The sequence below is a fragment of the Haematobia irritans genome, chromosome 1, assembly GCF_050003625.1.
Source record: "Haematobia irritans isolate KBUSLIRL chromosome 1, ASM5000362v1, whole genome shotgun sequence".
NCBI lineage: Eukaryota > Metazoa > Arthropoda > Insecta > Diptera > Muscidae > Haematobia > Haematobia irritans.
In genome coordinates, this window is record NC_134397.1 from 156,545,088 (window position 1) to 156,563,001 (window position 17,914).

At 28.5% G+C, this 17,914-nt stretch overlaps 1 protein-coding gene and 2 long non-coding RNA genes across 4 annotated transcripts in view; 2 read left to right on the forward strand and 1 right to left on the reverse strand.

Annotated features, from left to right (window-relative positions):
• cv-c (RhoGTPase activating protein) overlaps window positions 1-17,914 on the reverse strand; it is a 382,780-nt gene that overhangs the window by 40,361 nt on the left and 324,505 nt on the right. For both annotated transcript variants that reach the window (XM_075292001.1, XM_075292002.1), the window contains one exon: window positions 356-427. In XM_075292001.1, coding sequence (XP_075148116.1) covers window positions 356-427 — 72 coding nt within the window. The remainder of the gene's footprint in view (window positions 1-355; window positions 428-17,914) is intronic.
• LOC142242867 (uncharacterized) lies at window positions 6,078-7,561 on the forward strand. The gene is made up of 4 exons (XR_012724219.1): window positions 6,078-6,316; window positions 6,955-7,028; window positions 7,096-7,187; window positions 7,258-7,561. It is a non-coding gene; the product is annotated as an uncharacterized LOC142242867 (long non-coding RNA).
• Window positions 14,516-15,414, forward strand: LOC142242868 (uncharacterized). Its single transcript, XR_012724220.1, has 3 exons — window positions 14,516-14,849; window positions 14,923-15,089; window positions 15,186-15,414. It is a non-coding gene; the product is annotated as an uncharacterized LOC142242868 (long non-coding RNA).

Below are 17,914 nucleotides of genomic sequence, written 5' to 3' on the forward strand. Positions count from 1 at the left end.
TGTTGTAGTATTTTGGTTTATTACAGTGGATTTTTGAATCAATTAAAATTTTAATAGAATATTTTTTAAATTAAATTCAATTAAAATATTAACTGAAAAAAAACTATACATTTTTTCTAGCCGTCTATCTCTTTGTATCGATCTCAAAAATATTTAAATTTCTATGTTAGGAAGTTATATTTATGGTCTTATTGCCGTTTATCCTTGTTTTATGGTTTTTGCTTATCGTAGGGTGTTGTAACCAGTTTTAGTCTTTTGTTTTTGCCATGTCATGTACTTGGATCACATTTTTATTATAGTCGATTTTTATTATGAGACTGGGACATTAATAACTTTATTTCAATAACGTACTTACCTTCATACATTTGGGCATATTGAGGAAAGCCTGCAGCCCTTAACCATTTACATGCTTCAACTGCTTCGATTTCTGCAAAAATAAAAGAAATAAACAACAAACATTTAAAATAAATATGATTAAAAATGGATTATTGTTTACTAGAAAGGTGGACAGTACATTAATTATAAAATAAAAGTAATTGTTTATGAGTATGCCTATAGGCAATTACAAATAATCCAAAGAGACATGTAGTTTTTTTTTGTTTTGCTTATTGATGGTAGCCATAAACGGAAGTAAGGGTCTGATAGGCCATAAAAAATAAACAATAAATTTTTTTATAATTATTATAGTCAGTTTCCTATATATAAAACATATATGAGTATCATTTCAATATAGTTACATTAAATTTAAAGTTCTCATGTTTCTTATAGTTTACTTATATTTCAGGTTTTCTATATTTAAAAAAATCAAGCTTCTTATAATTTCTCATGATAATTACTCTGAAGTTTATAGAAACGCTGGTTTTTTTATAAGTTTATTAATAATTTTATCATCGTGGAATAATTTATCCATCTTATTCATTCACTTCTGAACCCCTTTCAAATTATACGCGTTTAAAGTTTTCCCCCTCCTCCAACCCAACCCGTTCCCTATGGAAAATCTCAGTTCATAAATCTATTTAAAACTTTCTTCTTTGAAGGTTCCCTTTACAAACACTAGCATCAATACGATGCTAATGTTTGTAAGTTTATGTGTTTGTTGCTTTTACTCTCTTTTGCTTACTCTAAATATTTAAGGATATTTTGTCTATTCTATCACCATTTCCTTTGGTAACTAAATCAGTGAAAATGTTATTGGCATTTAATTTCCTTCTTTTCAATAAAATAAACGAAGGGTATGGTGATGGTGATGTTGATGATGATTTGTGTTCAGTGCCATTCTAGTCTTTCTTCATATTTAAGCAATGACACATGGGTTCATGGGGTTTTGGGAGTGTGAGTGTGCTATATGCATGTAACTTTATCTATCCCAACATCTCTTACACATTGCGAGATCTAATAAATGCACAATAATACGGAGATTGAGAGGGATAAATGGTGTGAGGGGATTTTGTTAACAAAGTAGAACAAATTTACATAATTTAATGCGATATACAAGGGGAAGAAGTAAGAAACTGCTAAACAATCTACATTCATGCGTTAGAACATGGAGGGTTATGAAATGGGAACAGCTTCTTTAAGTCAATTTTGTACTTCAAAATATTTTAGTAAACTGATTTAGAGAAATATACAAAATGCTTACTGAATATTCTAAGGCAGTCACCGTTGTGCAATGGTTAGCATGCCCGCCTTGCATACACAAGGTCGAGGGTTCGATTCCTGCTTCGACCGAATGTCAAAAAGTTTTTCAGCGGTTGATTATCCCACCTCAGTAATGTTGGCGACATTTCTGAGGGTTCAAAGTTTCTTTAAGTGTTTTCACTGTAATGTGGAACGCCGTTTGGACTCGGCTATAAAAGGAGGTCCCTTGTCATTGAGCTTAACATGGAATCGGGCAGCACTCAGTGATAAGAGAGAAGTTCACCAATGTGGTATCACAATGGACTGAATAGTCTAAGTGAGCCTGCTATATCGGGCTGCCACCTAACCTAAACCTAAACCTAAACGTGTTCAACTGTATTTTAATTTATTTCAATTCATTTCTAGTAGCTTGAATAAAAGATTTAGATTTGTTTTCTAAATTATTTTCTTGAAAACAAAAAATTCAAACTTGTTTTTTGTAACCCTTTGCAATCATATCGATTTTTAATCAATGAATGAATTTCCCTATATTGCTAAATCCATAATCGCTGGCATGTAAAGAATAGCATGGGTGCACATCAGTCCACATACATACATATGTATATAGAAAATATCTGACGTATAGAAAGGGTTCATGGCTTCTGGGTATTTCATAAACCATCGCCCCCCATCATATACTCTAGTAGATAGCAGCCTTCGCATGTATGTCAACGGGGAAAAGTCTATTTAAAAAGACATTTTCTCAGTTGATTAATTCTAAACATACACAACCACACACTATCAAAGATGTAGAAACCCACATACATATTTATATCACAAGAGTCTCACAACCTTGTTAGTTGGATATTTTAAAGCAATGAGAGCACACACACACACACACGTATACACCTCACCTCATTGTTCTCAATCTCAACAAACATAGTAAAGGTAAATTGTAACGGTTTTAGATAGTATGGAAAATTTGTTATTTTATGATGATGTGACAGATAGAAACTTCTAACTAAAGTTCTAATGATATAGAGTTGTATGTGTGCGTGGTGTAGATTGGTATTTAGGTCTATCACTTTTTCTCTTCTCTTCTCTAAACTTCAATCAGTAATCATCATTAACATCACAGGATGGTTGGCTAATGGTAAATAGGTGGTCATGGACCATTGAAATCCATCACACATTATTTTTGTTGTTGTTGTTTTCCAACATGCAATCATTGCCTTCAGTTTCATTTCCTAGCCACTTCACTACACATTGCCCTGGGACCTATTTAAATGTTTAGAGTTAAGGGAAATCTCTATCTCGCTCTCTCTTGTTTCGACCACACAACGGTGAAGAGTTGAGAAGTTTATAAATGTTTTGATTAAAACAAACCAGCCAAAGTATCAGCACATACAAATTAACATACAGGAAAAGTGGGAAACATTTACCAGAATAACGTAAATCGATTTAGAATATTCATTCACCTATAAAATGTGGAAAGTGGGCAAATGGACAGACTTAAAAGGTAGATGGATGAGTCTATCAAACAATATATAGAGGGAATAAAGAAAGCGAAAGCAGAGTGAAAGGGGAAATTTTGTCTTAGTTGCCCTATTTTCTCCCTTCATGGTTATGATGCCAATGATGTTGGCCACCGGATGGTACTGTTGAATTGTGTTGCATTACAGGAAGATTCATTTATTTGCTCTGTTCATGTTGGCTGTTCAACACGCTGTTGACCTCTTTTTTTCTCTCCATCCTAAACAGGAAAATGGCATTTATATACAACCAACCAACGCTACATCGATGAGAATTTTACTTGGTAATGGGAACTCTAAGGAGATATAATTTCGCAATAGACACAGAGACACACACACAGTTTTCTTCAATCCCTATCTTTTTTCCTGCCATTTCCTTTGGTTTAGTTTCTTTCATCATGCTTGACTTGTTGGTCTCTTCAACTCAAATTCAAGCATGATTTAAATGTCCCCTTGCGGCGCCAAGGAATTAAATTTTAATTAAAAAAAAAAAAAACAACTCTGGTGAAATTGAGTAATTGAGCTTTCAATTAGCCTCTAAGAAAATTGGTTGTTTGCACATCACAGCATCAATGCGCTAAAGTGAAAATATATTTGTATTTATTATTATGGAAACTTTTGTTTACATGTTTAATAGAATTTATAATTTATTTGTATTTTCGAAGAAAACAAAAAGGAATAACAGAAAGGCAACTTTTTATGGGATAATGGTTTATAGAGCAATGTAAATATAAATATTTTATAAATACTAATATTAGTATTTATTCTTATAGTTGTTATGGTTGTTAATAATATCCCAGCAAAAAAAATTGGAAGTTCTTCCAAAGGCACAAGTTTACAAGTACTTTCAGAAGATATACTACCAATTATGTTCTTTATTTTAACTACTCAGGAAGTTCTTTTAATCCAATTTTTTATAACTTTTTTTTCATACTTTTAATAGGTAATTTTAATTTTTTTGTTTCAAATAGGTTAAGAACAGAGTAAGAATTCATAAAATGGTACAAATCATTTAAATTTTGTCGACATAAATGCTAAATCCAATCTAAAAAAATTGTGAATTTTTTTAAATATTTAAGGTCAAACATTTCCGACAAGCGTTAGAATCCATTAAAAATTATAAAAAAATTATAAAATTATTTATTTGACAAAATATCACAGAATTTTTTAATTTACCTCCAAAACATTGAATTCGCATCACACTTAAAGAAGTGATGCAAATTTAGTGCAACGACGGGTGTTGAAATGGAGGACTTCCGTCCTATGACAAGCCCATGTTAAATTCATCGCTTCTGCGTTAATTTTGCACCACTTCCGGATCAAAAAAAAAAACACTTTCATTACTTTTTTGGCAACGCTTTTTTGTTGGGATTGAATTACCATGTTTTTCTTTTTGTTAAATACCACATTAATTCGTGGTATTAGTTTTCCAAATAGTTTTTACTTTTCAATTTTTATAGCAGTTTTCACTGCACAGAAATTTCTTTCCTGAGGAACACAATTTTAGATAAGGTTTTCTTTTGAAGCTTTATAAAATTTTCCTTTTGTTCTGGAGGAACGTTCTTTTTCTTTGGGTGTAGTTGATAAACAGATTTTGATTTACTAAAATGTTATGGGATATGTACCCACATTTAATACATTGTTATTCGTATTTGATTTTTTTTTTTTCGTTTAGTCATCACTTCCTTTCATCACAGTTATGTGTGGAATTTCCTGCAACATAATTCCATGCTGAAATGTGCAGTTTTTGCCCAAGTCTTCATGGAAATTTTTTTTGTTTCATAAAATAATTTAATTAATAATGATCTACAAATAAATAGTACAGCATATAAAGATATTTGCAATGTTAATTAAATAAAAAATAAAACATGAAATTGTTTTAAAGGAAACAACATTGTTTTCGTATCACACATAGGTGTGAATAAAACTCCATCGAGATTTCAAATTCAATTGGAAAAGTTTAAATTGAATCACATAAAGTTATACAAACTTTGTATTTAAAATACCACTGTTAGTGACACATTTTTATGCTGAGGTTTATTGTGTATTGTAGGTGTCTCGAGTGCGTACGTATGTATTTGTGATTGTGTGCCATTCAATGTGTGAATAAATGGGTACACAGAAAAAAAGGTGTCTTGTTAATTTTAGGACCAGTTTAACTTCCACATAGTTCAAAAAATTTACTGTAATATAGTTCATTTTTCGTAACCACTGCGAAAATTAACTTAGCTAAAGGAAAACTTATAAAAATTCAGTAAATGTTTTTTAGTTCACTAACTACGAAATGGGACGGATTTTTCCTTAAATAAATTTCCAATACAATAGTTAATGCATCGTTGATTGTATTATAAAAAGACATAGGCAATATAAAAATCTTACTACGAAATGTGGACAATTTACTAAGAAAAATTTTTGTATGGAAAAAAATTTTTATAGTAAAAATTAACTTAACCACAGTACCGATTCGTATGGCGGCTTCCTACAGCTTATTTCGGTTTTTACTATAAGTTGGAGTATATTTCCTCACATTGAAAATTTTAGATAAAGTAGAATAAAAAGTAGTTAATTTAATCCTTGACGGGTGTATATAATTTTTTATGGATTCCTCGTAAATTTTGAATATATTTTACCTTATCCTATAGATAGAATACCAACTAATCAATAAACGTGATACTGGAAATTGAAGTGAGAAGAAATTATGAAATTATTGCATCATCTTTTTTTTTTTTGTGTTTGTTATTGCGATGATGTTATGGAATGTGTGTTGTTGGTATCTTTAGTGGTGATAGTTGTTTTGTTGCAATAGCGAGATCAGAAAGGGATCATGTGTGTGTGGAGTTGTTTTTCTTTACATATGTGTCCTTTATGACTATTTGTGTCTTTGAGTTTTATTGGTGCATTCAGTTCTGTTGATGCATTTATGAAGCGCACACGTGGTGCGCTTGCGTGCGGTATTTGTGTTTATTAATAAAAATACATTTATTTCGTAACATTTTAGAAACTGATAAGTGAATGGTGTGATGTTAGAGAAAACAAAAACACTTTATATTGATAAAAAATAAATAACTCTAAAATAAATCACATATTAAGAAACTGTATATTTCTATTAATAATTTAAAATTAGTGCGGTTTTAAATTGGTTTACATAAAAATATTCATAATGAGTGGTAATAAAATGATCTATATTTACTCTACATCTGGATCACAGTACAATTTTTTGAGTCTATATTTTTATGTTATAGCGAGTCCTTAAGGTGTGTACTAAGTTCGAGTTTAGGTGCTAAAATCAGAAATAAATCAGTAAGAAAAGTATAAAATTATACGCCTTCGATGCAAATTTAAATATAACTTGATGGAGAATAGCTCGAAACAAGTTTTTTATAAAGTTTATATTCTTTAAATGGATTACACGATTAAGAACAGAAAATCGTTTTTAAGCTTATGTAGAACGCTGTTTTTTAATTTAATATGATGAATTGTTTTCAAGTTATTCCAATATATATAGCGGAAGTCCCTTAATTTTGAACATAACCGTATATCTCAAAAAGTCGAGCTCTTAAAAAAACAAGTGTAAATTTGGATTCAGCAACCTCAAATTACTAAAAATTTGATATAAATTTTAAATGAACACAAAAACGGTTCAATTTTGTTCCCATGTATTTCTAAAGAAAACTAATCATGAAAAATTGGGATTTTAGCCACTAAACTCGAACTTAATATCCACCATAAATACTAAATGCTATATTGACAAGTGGAAATTATATCTAATTTTATAATATTTTTATTTCATTTATATTCTGAGAAGGATTTCAAAAATGTCCCATTTGTGCATGGATATGATTCCACTAATGTAGTAATTGGATGATTTTTTTCAATGTGGTAAGTTTTTCGTCCATTTGTAATAAAGCCAAAATTTCTATTTATTAAAAATAATTTTCATTTGCAGGATGACAGCAAATCTAAGGTATTTTTTGGAATCTTCTTACTGTTTAATGCTATCTAAGCTGATATCCCTATTGGCTCTAAGAAAATTCTCTTGTAAGTTAAAGATCAAAATACCATAGAATTTGATAATATTTTTATATTTCATATACCTTTTTAACTTCAGAGGCTTATGACGCAAATCCACACAACAAAAACTAGCGAAATCGGTGAAATTGGACAAAAATGAAATGAAAATAGCAACTTATGGCATATATCTTTCATATGGATAGAAAATGGAAATTGATATTAATTAGTTTCATTCTACTAACATAGAATATTACTCTTTTGAAGAAGCAATTACTAACTACGGAAAAGTAACAACATACAGCGTACAAATAAAAACATTTCTTTTATTGTATATCATAAGCCATAGTTTTATGTAATATAATAATAATTTTTTGAAATAAAATACTGGTAGTTATGAAAAATTGTCTTATATTGAACGAAAAACTTCTTAGTTGTATACAGGCTTGTTGTACCTTTAATTCCTAAATTTATTTACTTCTTTGAAAATTATACTGATAAATAGTTTATTTGAAACCAATTTCTAAATATAGGATTCCCAAAAACTTGTTCATTTTTCCGGATAGCAGGAATATTTTGAATGAGTGTAAGTACATTCTTCCCTCAGCGTAGTAAGAATGAACTAAAATACGATGCAATACATAAACTTATTTATAAGAAAATCATGAACTTCTCTAGATGAAAAAAATCTTTGGCGCCAAATCATGGTCATTCTTACTATGGGTTAGTTCATTTTTCGTAAACAATAGTAAACTTTTTTTTCGGTGTAGTGTTGGTATGTGCTTGTGACATCTTCAGATTCATTGAAACTGAAATGTCAATGCGAGAGTGTTACATGACAATAAGACATACATTCTTTCCTTATTACTATTCTCTTTCCTCTCATACGCTCTTGCTCTCCCTCTATCTCATTAGTTATAAAGGAAGATGCTTGATATTAAGATATCTACTGTCTAGTTGTAGTTGGTATGCAACTACAAAGAATTTTGGTAAAACATGGTATTGTTTTTGTTTAAATGGTATTTATACCCTGTGCCACACTGTGGAACAGGATATTATAAGTTAGAGCATATGTTTGCGACACCCAGAAGGAGACGAGATAGACACATGGTGTCTGGCAAAAATGCTCAGGGTGGGCTCCTGAGTTGATATAGCCATGTCCGTCTGTCCGTGAACACATTTTTGTAATCAAAGTCTAGGTCGCAGTTTTAGTCCAATCGACTTCAAATTTGGCACAAGTATGTGTTTTGGCTCAGAATAGAACCCTATTGATTTTGCAAGGAATCGGGTCAGATTTAGATATAGCTCCCCTATATATCTTTCGCCCGCTTAGTCGAAAAGTTGTAAAAAGACTCAATTTTTCCTAAACTTCTAATACATATATATCGAGCGACAAATCATAAATAAACTTTTGCGAAGTTTCCTTAAAATTGCTTCAGATTTAAATGTTTCCCATATTTTTTTACTAACATTGTGTTCCACCCTAGTGCATTAGCCGACTTAAATTATGAGTCTATAGATTTTGTAGAAGTCTATCAAATTCTGTCCAGATCGAGTGATATTTAAATGTATGTATTTGGGACAAACCTGTATATATAGCCCTCAAAACATTTGACGGATGTGATATGGTATCGAAAATTTAGATCTACAAAGTGGTGCAGGGTATAATATAGTCGGCCCAGCCCGACTTTAGACTTTCTTTACTTGTTTTTTTTTTTTTTATCAAATTAAACCAACATGTTTTGTTGATTTTTTTATTTAATTTTATTTATTTATAACCAATACTAAATTATAGTAAATATAATATTAGTATAAAAATAAGAAAGCATTGGCAACTGGCTAATTATTTTAGTTTTAATTTTTAATTTTAATTTTAATATTAATTTTAATTTTAATTTTAATTTTAATTTTAATTTTAATTTTAATTTTAATTTTAATTCTAATTTAATTTTAATTTTAATTTTGACTTTAATTTTAAATTTTAATTTTATTTTACATTTAAATTTTATTTTTAATTTTAATTTTAATTTTAATTTTTCAATTTAATTTACATTTTTCATTTTAATTTTAATTTGGATTTTAATTATAATTGTAATTGCAATTTTTATTTTAAATTTAAATTTACATATTAATTTTAGTTATAAATTTGATTTTAATTTAATTTAATTTAATTTAGTTTAAAGTAAATTATATTAAATCAAAGTAAAATGTATAACGACAAATTAAGAAAAGTTTTATCAGTACAAGTAGGGTACATGTATAATCCCATGAGAAGTTCTTTCGTTAGTGATAATTTAGGTAAAGAAGAAAACATTGGTTCTTATTTAAATAACAGCAAAGGTATTTTCTTTCAAAGGTATTCTATGATAAAGGTATGAGATCCATTTCCATTCACTTGAGCTCACATTTTAGTCATATCTAAAATGCCAATTTAAAATATAAAAATAGTTAGAATTCGCCTACGGTTGTAGTTTTCATTCCTTAAGTCCTTAAATTGTTAAATCCATCACTACAAACTTTTGGCGTAAAATGATGATGACGTAGTTCCTACAATAGTTCTTGTTGGTTGATCCATACATATCAGTCTACCTGAAAGTGCTGTTTGTACACCAACACGTCATCACCATCGCTACCGCCATCATTTTTCTGTCATTGACGACATGGCATATTTGGACCCGACCATTGTTTTTCTCCTTTCATTCATATATGTTAATTCACTTTCAAAAGAAATTTCAATGAAGCGTTGCTTGAAACACTGCAATGATGTGTCTAGGTTTGGTTGGTATCCTTGCCGTGAGGTTTATTACAGATTCTTTATATAAGGGCGATTAATGTTTACAAGTGGTCGCGGATATTAACGCCTTCCATACATGTGAACATCAATATAACCTCGTATGTATGATATGTGTGGGACTATGGTAATAGATTGTTGGCTATATATCCTTTGTATATAGCCAGGATATGAGAGAAAATCAAACCATTAATTTTGGTCTTTTAATAAAATCTAGCCAGGGCTATACTCACACAAACATCACACACCCACATACATTGTGGACTGAATTGTATTGATTTTTTCCATAACCATTTGAGAAGGATGTGATGCTTTTAAAAATTTAAATATATACAAAATGTTAAATGTCCGTTTTAATTAAATTTTTGCTCATAGCATGAAGGCTATTACTGTCATAGGCGAGCATGTTCTTGTCTGTCCCATGCAGTCAGTATAAGCACATGTGTTGTCCATTTTTGTAATTTTTGTAATGCTGTCGTTTTTATTAAGGATATGTATACGCCCTCGTAGGCTATTTGTGTATATGGGATTTCGGTAAAATTGCGGACAAATTACAGTAAATTGAAGTAAAAATAATCATTTGCTGAGATTTTTATTAATTTTAATTAATATAAAACATAAATAAATTATTAGATTTTCTGCACACATGAACTCTGATTTTATACTGAACAAGGATTTTATTCGGCAATTACATAGGGACAAAAATTGTATCTATAGCAATTTATTTTAATATTGTAAATTAAAATACTATTAATACAACTTATGTAACGTTTAACAGTTACGAATAAAAATATATACAGATATGTTTGGGTCTCACGCATCTTGTGGAAGGATATTTATCATTAATCGTGATTATTGTGACAATTTATTACCTGTTTGAAAAACATAAACCCTGTAGTGTAGTTCTAATGTAAAATGGAAAATGTCCTCTTACTCATTTTACCAGGTGTATGTTAATTATAAACGATGTACCATTATACCGTAATTGAATAAAATTCAATCAAATAACAAAAACAAATCTTTTTTCATTTTAAATGCAAATAATGTTATATTAATCCGTCGTCCACTGAACTCATTTTTTATGAAATTTCATCTGATGCATTTGAAAAGGACACATCAAGAAATTCTCACAAAGATTAGGACAATATTGTTTTTTTTTTTTGGTTTCATATACCATCTAAAATTAATTAATTTCAAAGATCAAATTTCCGTTGTCATATTAAATTTTTGTTAAGTAATTTCCAGAAAAAAAAACTCAACTATCTCTGCACTTTTATACGCACTTTGTAAGACGTGTACTAACCTTTGTGTTTTCCCCGTCATAAGTTCAAGTTGAAATTTAAGCTATTTAAAAATTCAAATTAGTATTTGGACTAGAAAATTAAATTTTACAAACTTTTTTTGGGGCTATTCAGCAAACGAGGAAAATTTTCAATTTAAAATCGAATTAGCATGCAGTTTCATGAAACTTTTCTCACAACAAGGCCAGACAACTTCATTAGAAGATGTTGGTAAATTACGTTTTACATTTTGTTCGTGTAACAAATGTGTGAGCTTTAAATTTCTATGTTATTTTAATTAAATGTGGTATATGAAAGCTTTTTGAATTTAATTTTAATGAATTGTATGTAACCTCAAAGTGGTATTTTATAAATCAAAGATGTATACAAAACTGTCTCCCTGACAAAAGGATAACAAATAATTTTCATAAGTAGAAACATAAAACCATAGTTATATGCTCTTGAATTTTAATTGAAGTACTTGGTGGTGAATACGTAATACTATTGAAATAATATAAAGTATACGAATGGTGAACCACAAAACTTTAATTAAAGGATATTTTGAAAACCATGAAAATGTAATATTAATTTAATTATATTTAAACACAAGACAAGGTTAAAATTCATTAACTTACTTATTGCCCTAGTTGTGGGACTTTTCAAATTATTTAAATATTTTGCTATTTTTTCAAGCATCTTTAAAAATTGATTAACTTAATGCAATATCTTTCCTGTGAATGTCACAACATTTTATTTAACACCCACTTTATATGTAAGATCCATTTATTCAATTAATTCACATATCGTATAGGTTTTGTGAAAATTCTTCCGCATATTGTATTCTGCTGACATACATCCGTATAATTGTTTTGATTAAATTAAAAAAAAAAATTTTGGAAAAAATTAAAAAATATACACATGCGATATATGCGTCTATGAAACATCGTATAGGAAATACTAGAGAAATAATTGATGGGTATATAAAGAAAATAAAAAATTGACAAAATTTCCTATAGAAATGAAATTTTTGCAAAATGCCTATGGAAACGAAATTTTGATAAAATTACCTATAGAAATGAGATTTTGATAAAATTTTCTATAGAAATAAAATTTACCTATTAGAAATGAAATTTTGACAAAATTTCGTATAGAAATGCAATTTTGATAAAAATTTTCTATAGAGATGAAATTTTGACAAAATTTCTTATAGAAATTAAATTTCGATAAAAATTACCTATAGTAATGAAATTTTGAAAAAAAATTCGTATAGAAATGAAATTTTGAAAAAAATCCTATAGAAATGCAATTTTGATAAAAATTTCCTATAGAAATTAAATTGTGACAAAATTTCCTATAGAAATGAAATTTAAAAAAAAATTTATTGAAATAAAATTTGGAGAAAATTTCGTATAGAAATTAAATTTTGATCAAATTTCCTATAGATATCAAATTTTTATAAAAAAGTTTCCCATAAAAATAAAATTTTGATAAAAACTGAAATTTTATTAAAAAATTCCTATAAAAATGAAAGTTTAAAAAATTTCGTATAGAAATGAATTTTTGAAAAAAAAAAATTCCTACAGATGAAATAAAAGTTTGATATAAAATTCCTATAGATATAAAAGATTGATAAAAACAACTATAGAAAGGAAAGTTTGATATAAATTTCCTATAGAGATGAAATTTTGATAAAAATGAAATTTTGATGAAAATTTCATATAGAAAGGAATTTTTTTTCGTATTGAAATTTCCTATAGAAATGAAATTTTGAAAAAAAAATTATAGAAATAAAATTTGGAGAAAATTTCATATAGAAATGAAATTTTGATAAAATTTCCTATAGATATGAAATTTTTATAAAAAAGTTTCCCTTAAAAATAAAATTTGCATAAAAAATTCTTATAGAAATGAAATTTTATTAAAAAATTCCTATTTATCCTATTTCCTATAGAATTGTAATTTTGACAAAATTTTCTATAGATGAAATAAAAGTTTGATATAAAATTCCTATAGAAATAAAAGTTTGATAAAAACAACTCCTATAGAAAGGAAAGTTTGATAAAAATTCCCTATAGAGATGAAATTTTGATAAAAATTGCCTATAGAAATGAAAATTTGATAAAAATTTCATATAGAAAGGAATTTCTGGCATTATGTTCGTATTGGAAAGACGGTTATGTGTATAAGAAGAGAAAATTTTGACACAATTTCGTATAGAAATGAAATTTTGAAAAAAATCCTATAGAAATAAAATTTTGATAAAAATTTCCTATACAGATGAAATTTTTAAAAAAATTTCCTATACAGATGAAATTTTTACAAAAATTTCTTATAGAAATGAAATTTTGATAAAAATTACCTATAGAGATGAAATCCTGACAAAATTTTTTATAGAAATGAAATTTTGACAAAATTTCCTATAGAGATGAAATTTTGATAAAAATTTCCTACTCAAATAAAATTTTGATAACAATTTCCTATAAAAATATTGCTATACAAATAAAATTTGGAGAAAATTTCCTATCGAAATGAAATTTTGACAAAATTTCCTATAGGAATGCAATTTTGATAAAAATTTCCTATACAAATCAAATTTTGTTAAAAATTTCCTATAAAAATGAAATTGTGTTAAAAAATTCCTATAGAAATGAAATTGTGTTAAAAAATTTCCTTTAGAAATTAAATGTTGACAAAATATCCTATAGACATCAAATTTGAAGAAAATTTCCTATAAAAATAAAATTTTAACGAAATTTCCTATGCAAATGAAATTTTAACTAAATTTCCAATAGAAATAAAATTTTGACAAAATTTCCTATACACACAAAAAATTATCACCAACATTTTTTCAATTAAACACTTAATTGAATTTGGAAACGGATTCAATTAATATGTTAATTGATTCAATTAATTATTTAATCAAATCCGAATAAAACCCAATTAAAAAAATGATTGATATTTGTTACGTTTCCAATTAAAATATTAATTGATTCAATCAATTTGTTAATCAATTCGGAAATAATTTCCAATTACAAACGTGATTGAAATTTTTTCCGTTTCCAATTACACATGTGATTGATCCAATCACTTTTGTGATTGAAATTGAATAATTTTGAGCAATGGAAAGAGCGAAAAGAGAACAAGAGAATAGGTATTTATTCAACAATGTATGATGGAGAGATCAGTCTGTAGAAGTAACTTGTAACGAACGGTTGGGTTTTTGTTTTTCGCGTAAATTGAAAAACATGATTGGCGACATTCTGTCTGCTGCATTCAAAATGTGTACATAAATATTTTGAACGCAACAACAAATCATAGCAAAGGGTTGAAATAAATAAAGTGTGCAACAACAAATGGCCACGTGGTAAAGGTTTGAAAAAATATATGAGAGAACGCATTTGAAATTACCTGTGTTTGTGTTTTGTGGTATTGTAAAAATGGAAAACAATCTACGTTTATTGAAGGTAAGAAATTGTGAAATGTGAATACCGTTTTCCATTGAAGCCTGTTTACATTAAACGGACTAAAATAATATATTTTTTATTCATTTCTTTTAGTAAACAATTTTATTTCGTGAAATTGACCAATCAATCCCATCAACTCCATCATTTTATCAAATATGTAAGAATATGTTTGCACCAAAAAATTGGGTACCGTATTGATCTTTTAAAATTATAATTTTTTTCACTCCTAGTTTTCTTAAAACCAAGAGCGGTATGGGTTTGTTGGAAGATTCACCTTGAAGTTGCGAAGTGGCGTTGGCATTAAATTGTATTTTTGTTTTACCTGCCTTTTTCAGTTTGAACCCAAGTAGAGAGCAGTATATCTGATATATAAACTAATGAGCTGAATTATGTAATGGTAAAAAAGTTCCTTCTTTTGGATTTAAAAATATGAAAAATATCCGAAAATAATAAAAATATGTATTTCCCATTTATATATTTTTTCTATTTTTAGAATTTGCAAAGTATCATCAATATAATACCAAATATTACATTGCTTTCCCATTATTTTTGTCTATGATTGGTTCAAATTTTAATAGACGATTTCAATGTGCGGAAATTTTGGAAAGGAATTGTTACTAAAATTAAATTACCGAGCTCCTTAATACACCTTTTTATGCTAAAAGACTACAACTGCAAAAGAAGATTATAAATCTGCAACCTGGAACTAAGAATTGAACTTAATATTCTATGCAGGTAATGTTTAACAAAATTAACTTTTAATTTAACAAAATTAAATTCGAATTATTCTGTTTACTTTCAGAAAAACTAATTTAGCTTACAGGCTGCTGATTTATTGGAAATCTAGGCGCATCTACATATTAGAAGGACCATGCTAACATGGTTATTATTATAAGGAAGATAGTGATTTATATAATTTATGTAATTGTATTTGTAAGTTATGTTAGAACAAACAAATGGCAAGAACCAAATTTATTTGTCTATTGCATAATACAAAAAATAATAAAATATTAAATATGTTTTATAAGAAACACATATTTTCTTTTATTTCAAATAAAATTAAATACGATTTTGGGGTCTCAATATATAATTTTTTTGATTGAAATTTATAGCCAATTTCAATTAATTATTTAATTAAATGAATCAAATAGTTGATTGATTTTTGTCGCGAAATTAATTAAAATTTTAATTGATTCAATTAAAACTGTGATTGAATTTTATGTTAAAAATCAATCACGTTTTTAATTGATTCAATCACACAATTAATTGATTCCGTGACAAAAGTCAATTAAATTTTTAATTGAAAATCGTGTTGGTTTTCAATCAAAATGGGTGATTGATACTATCATTTTCGTGATTGAAGACATTTCAATTAAAAAAATGATTGAATCCGCGATTTTCGTGATTGAAATTAAAAAATTTTTTTTTGTGTGTAGAAATGGACTGATGATTCCCTTTTTTTTGTATGGATAGGAGATGTTCCATTCTAAAGCTTATACGTACTTTAAATCATCATAACGGTTCCTACACTAAAAAAATATTTACGTGATATTAAAGACTACGCAACCTACATTTTAGGATGCGAAATTTACAAAATGTTTAGTGCAAATTTCTTTGAAAAAATGAAATTTTAAATAAAATAAACTATATAAGCTGTGCTTGAAACATTTTTTCCATTAATTTTAGGACAAAAATTTTGTAAATTTGCCCTCCTCCGTTAAAGTCGCATGTGTTTGAACTAAAGCTAATTTTTCTTAAAAATGAACTGAAATATTAAAAATTTATATTTAAGATAAAAACGCTTCAAAAATAGGCTAAGACTTATTTTGAGGATTTAGCGTCTTTGGTTTAAAGTTTTTTTTTTTTAGATAAGAAAACATTTTTTACTTTGAAGTATCCGTTATAATTTAGATATTTAAACTGGCATTTGTTTGTACGTGAGCACCTTCTTTAATAAACCCCGAAAAGATAATGAAAATTTGATAAATGAGATCTGTATCCTAATTTTAATTTAAAGTCAGACAGGTCGCTAAAAAAATTCTTTATGTTAATGAAGCCGCATCTTTGGCTCGGAATTAATACCAAAATGCTTAAGGGAAGGTAAAAGTCTTTGAATCAAGGTAAACTTTTTTTTGAGTGTATATATGAGAATCCTTGAATTGAATTTAAGTGAGAATCCTTGAATTGAATTTTTTGCTAAATTCTGGGTTATCTACATATTCCTCTATTAACTAACCGAAATAGCTCAATCTCTTTATATCAAACTCTATGGAAATAAACGAATTTGTAGGAGAAGGATTTGTACTAAAGGGTGATACGGTCAAAATTTGGTCAAGGGAAAACGCGTGTAAATCGGTGAAATCGTTTATTTAAAAAATCAAATTAAATTTCTTTTTCAAGTTCAATTAGTATAAAATTCAGGAAAAATATTCAGTTAGGCTTTCGCTTTGCCAAATCCGAATTGCCGGGCCTCACGCTTGACACCTGCCATCAGATTTTGTACAGCCACCTTGTCCACCTTCTTCGCCGCAGAAAGCCAGTTTGCCTTGAACTGCTGCTCGTCCTTAGCAGTTTTTTTTGGTCTTCTTTAGGTTCCGCTTGACAATAGCCCAGTATTTCTCAATTGGGCGCGCTTTGGCCGTCGTATTTTGTTTATCATCGCGATTTGGAGTCATTACCTTCTTATAAGTCGATAGTCCGGCTTTTTGGCTCGATGCACGGTTGTAGACGATACACCCAGCTTATTTGCGGCATCTCGGAGAGAGAGGTTAGTGTTTCGCTTGAAACTACCGGCAACTCTCTTTGTCGTCTCAGCGGCTTCCGGTTTTCGATTTCCCCCCGATCCAGACTTCCTGGCTGTCAACAAACGTTCCCCAAACAAAGTGTAACGGTTGATTTGGCAACTTTTAGCGATTTTACCAGCTTTGCGTGCGAGTAGCTCGGATTTTCGCGATGCGCGAGCAAAATTTTGATACGCTGCTCTTCTTGCTTGGACGGCATTTTGACAACTGAAGAGTGAATTCCAAAATCAAAAGAGGAGCAACATTCTACACACACACACCTTCAAAATGAGGGGTGTTCAGGTTTTTTAAATGCAAAATTGAATGAAATACGTCAAGTTTATATTTATTTTTTTACCATTTTTGACCGTATCACCCTTTATGTTGCCAAATTTTACAAACCCATACAGGAAGTGTACCAAATGTGGCTTTCGTAAACCTT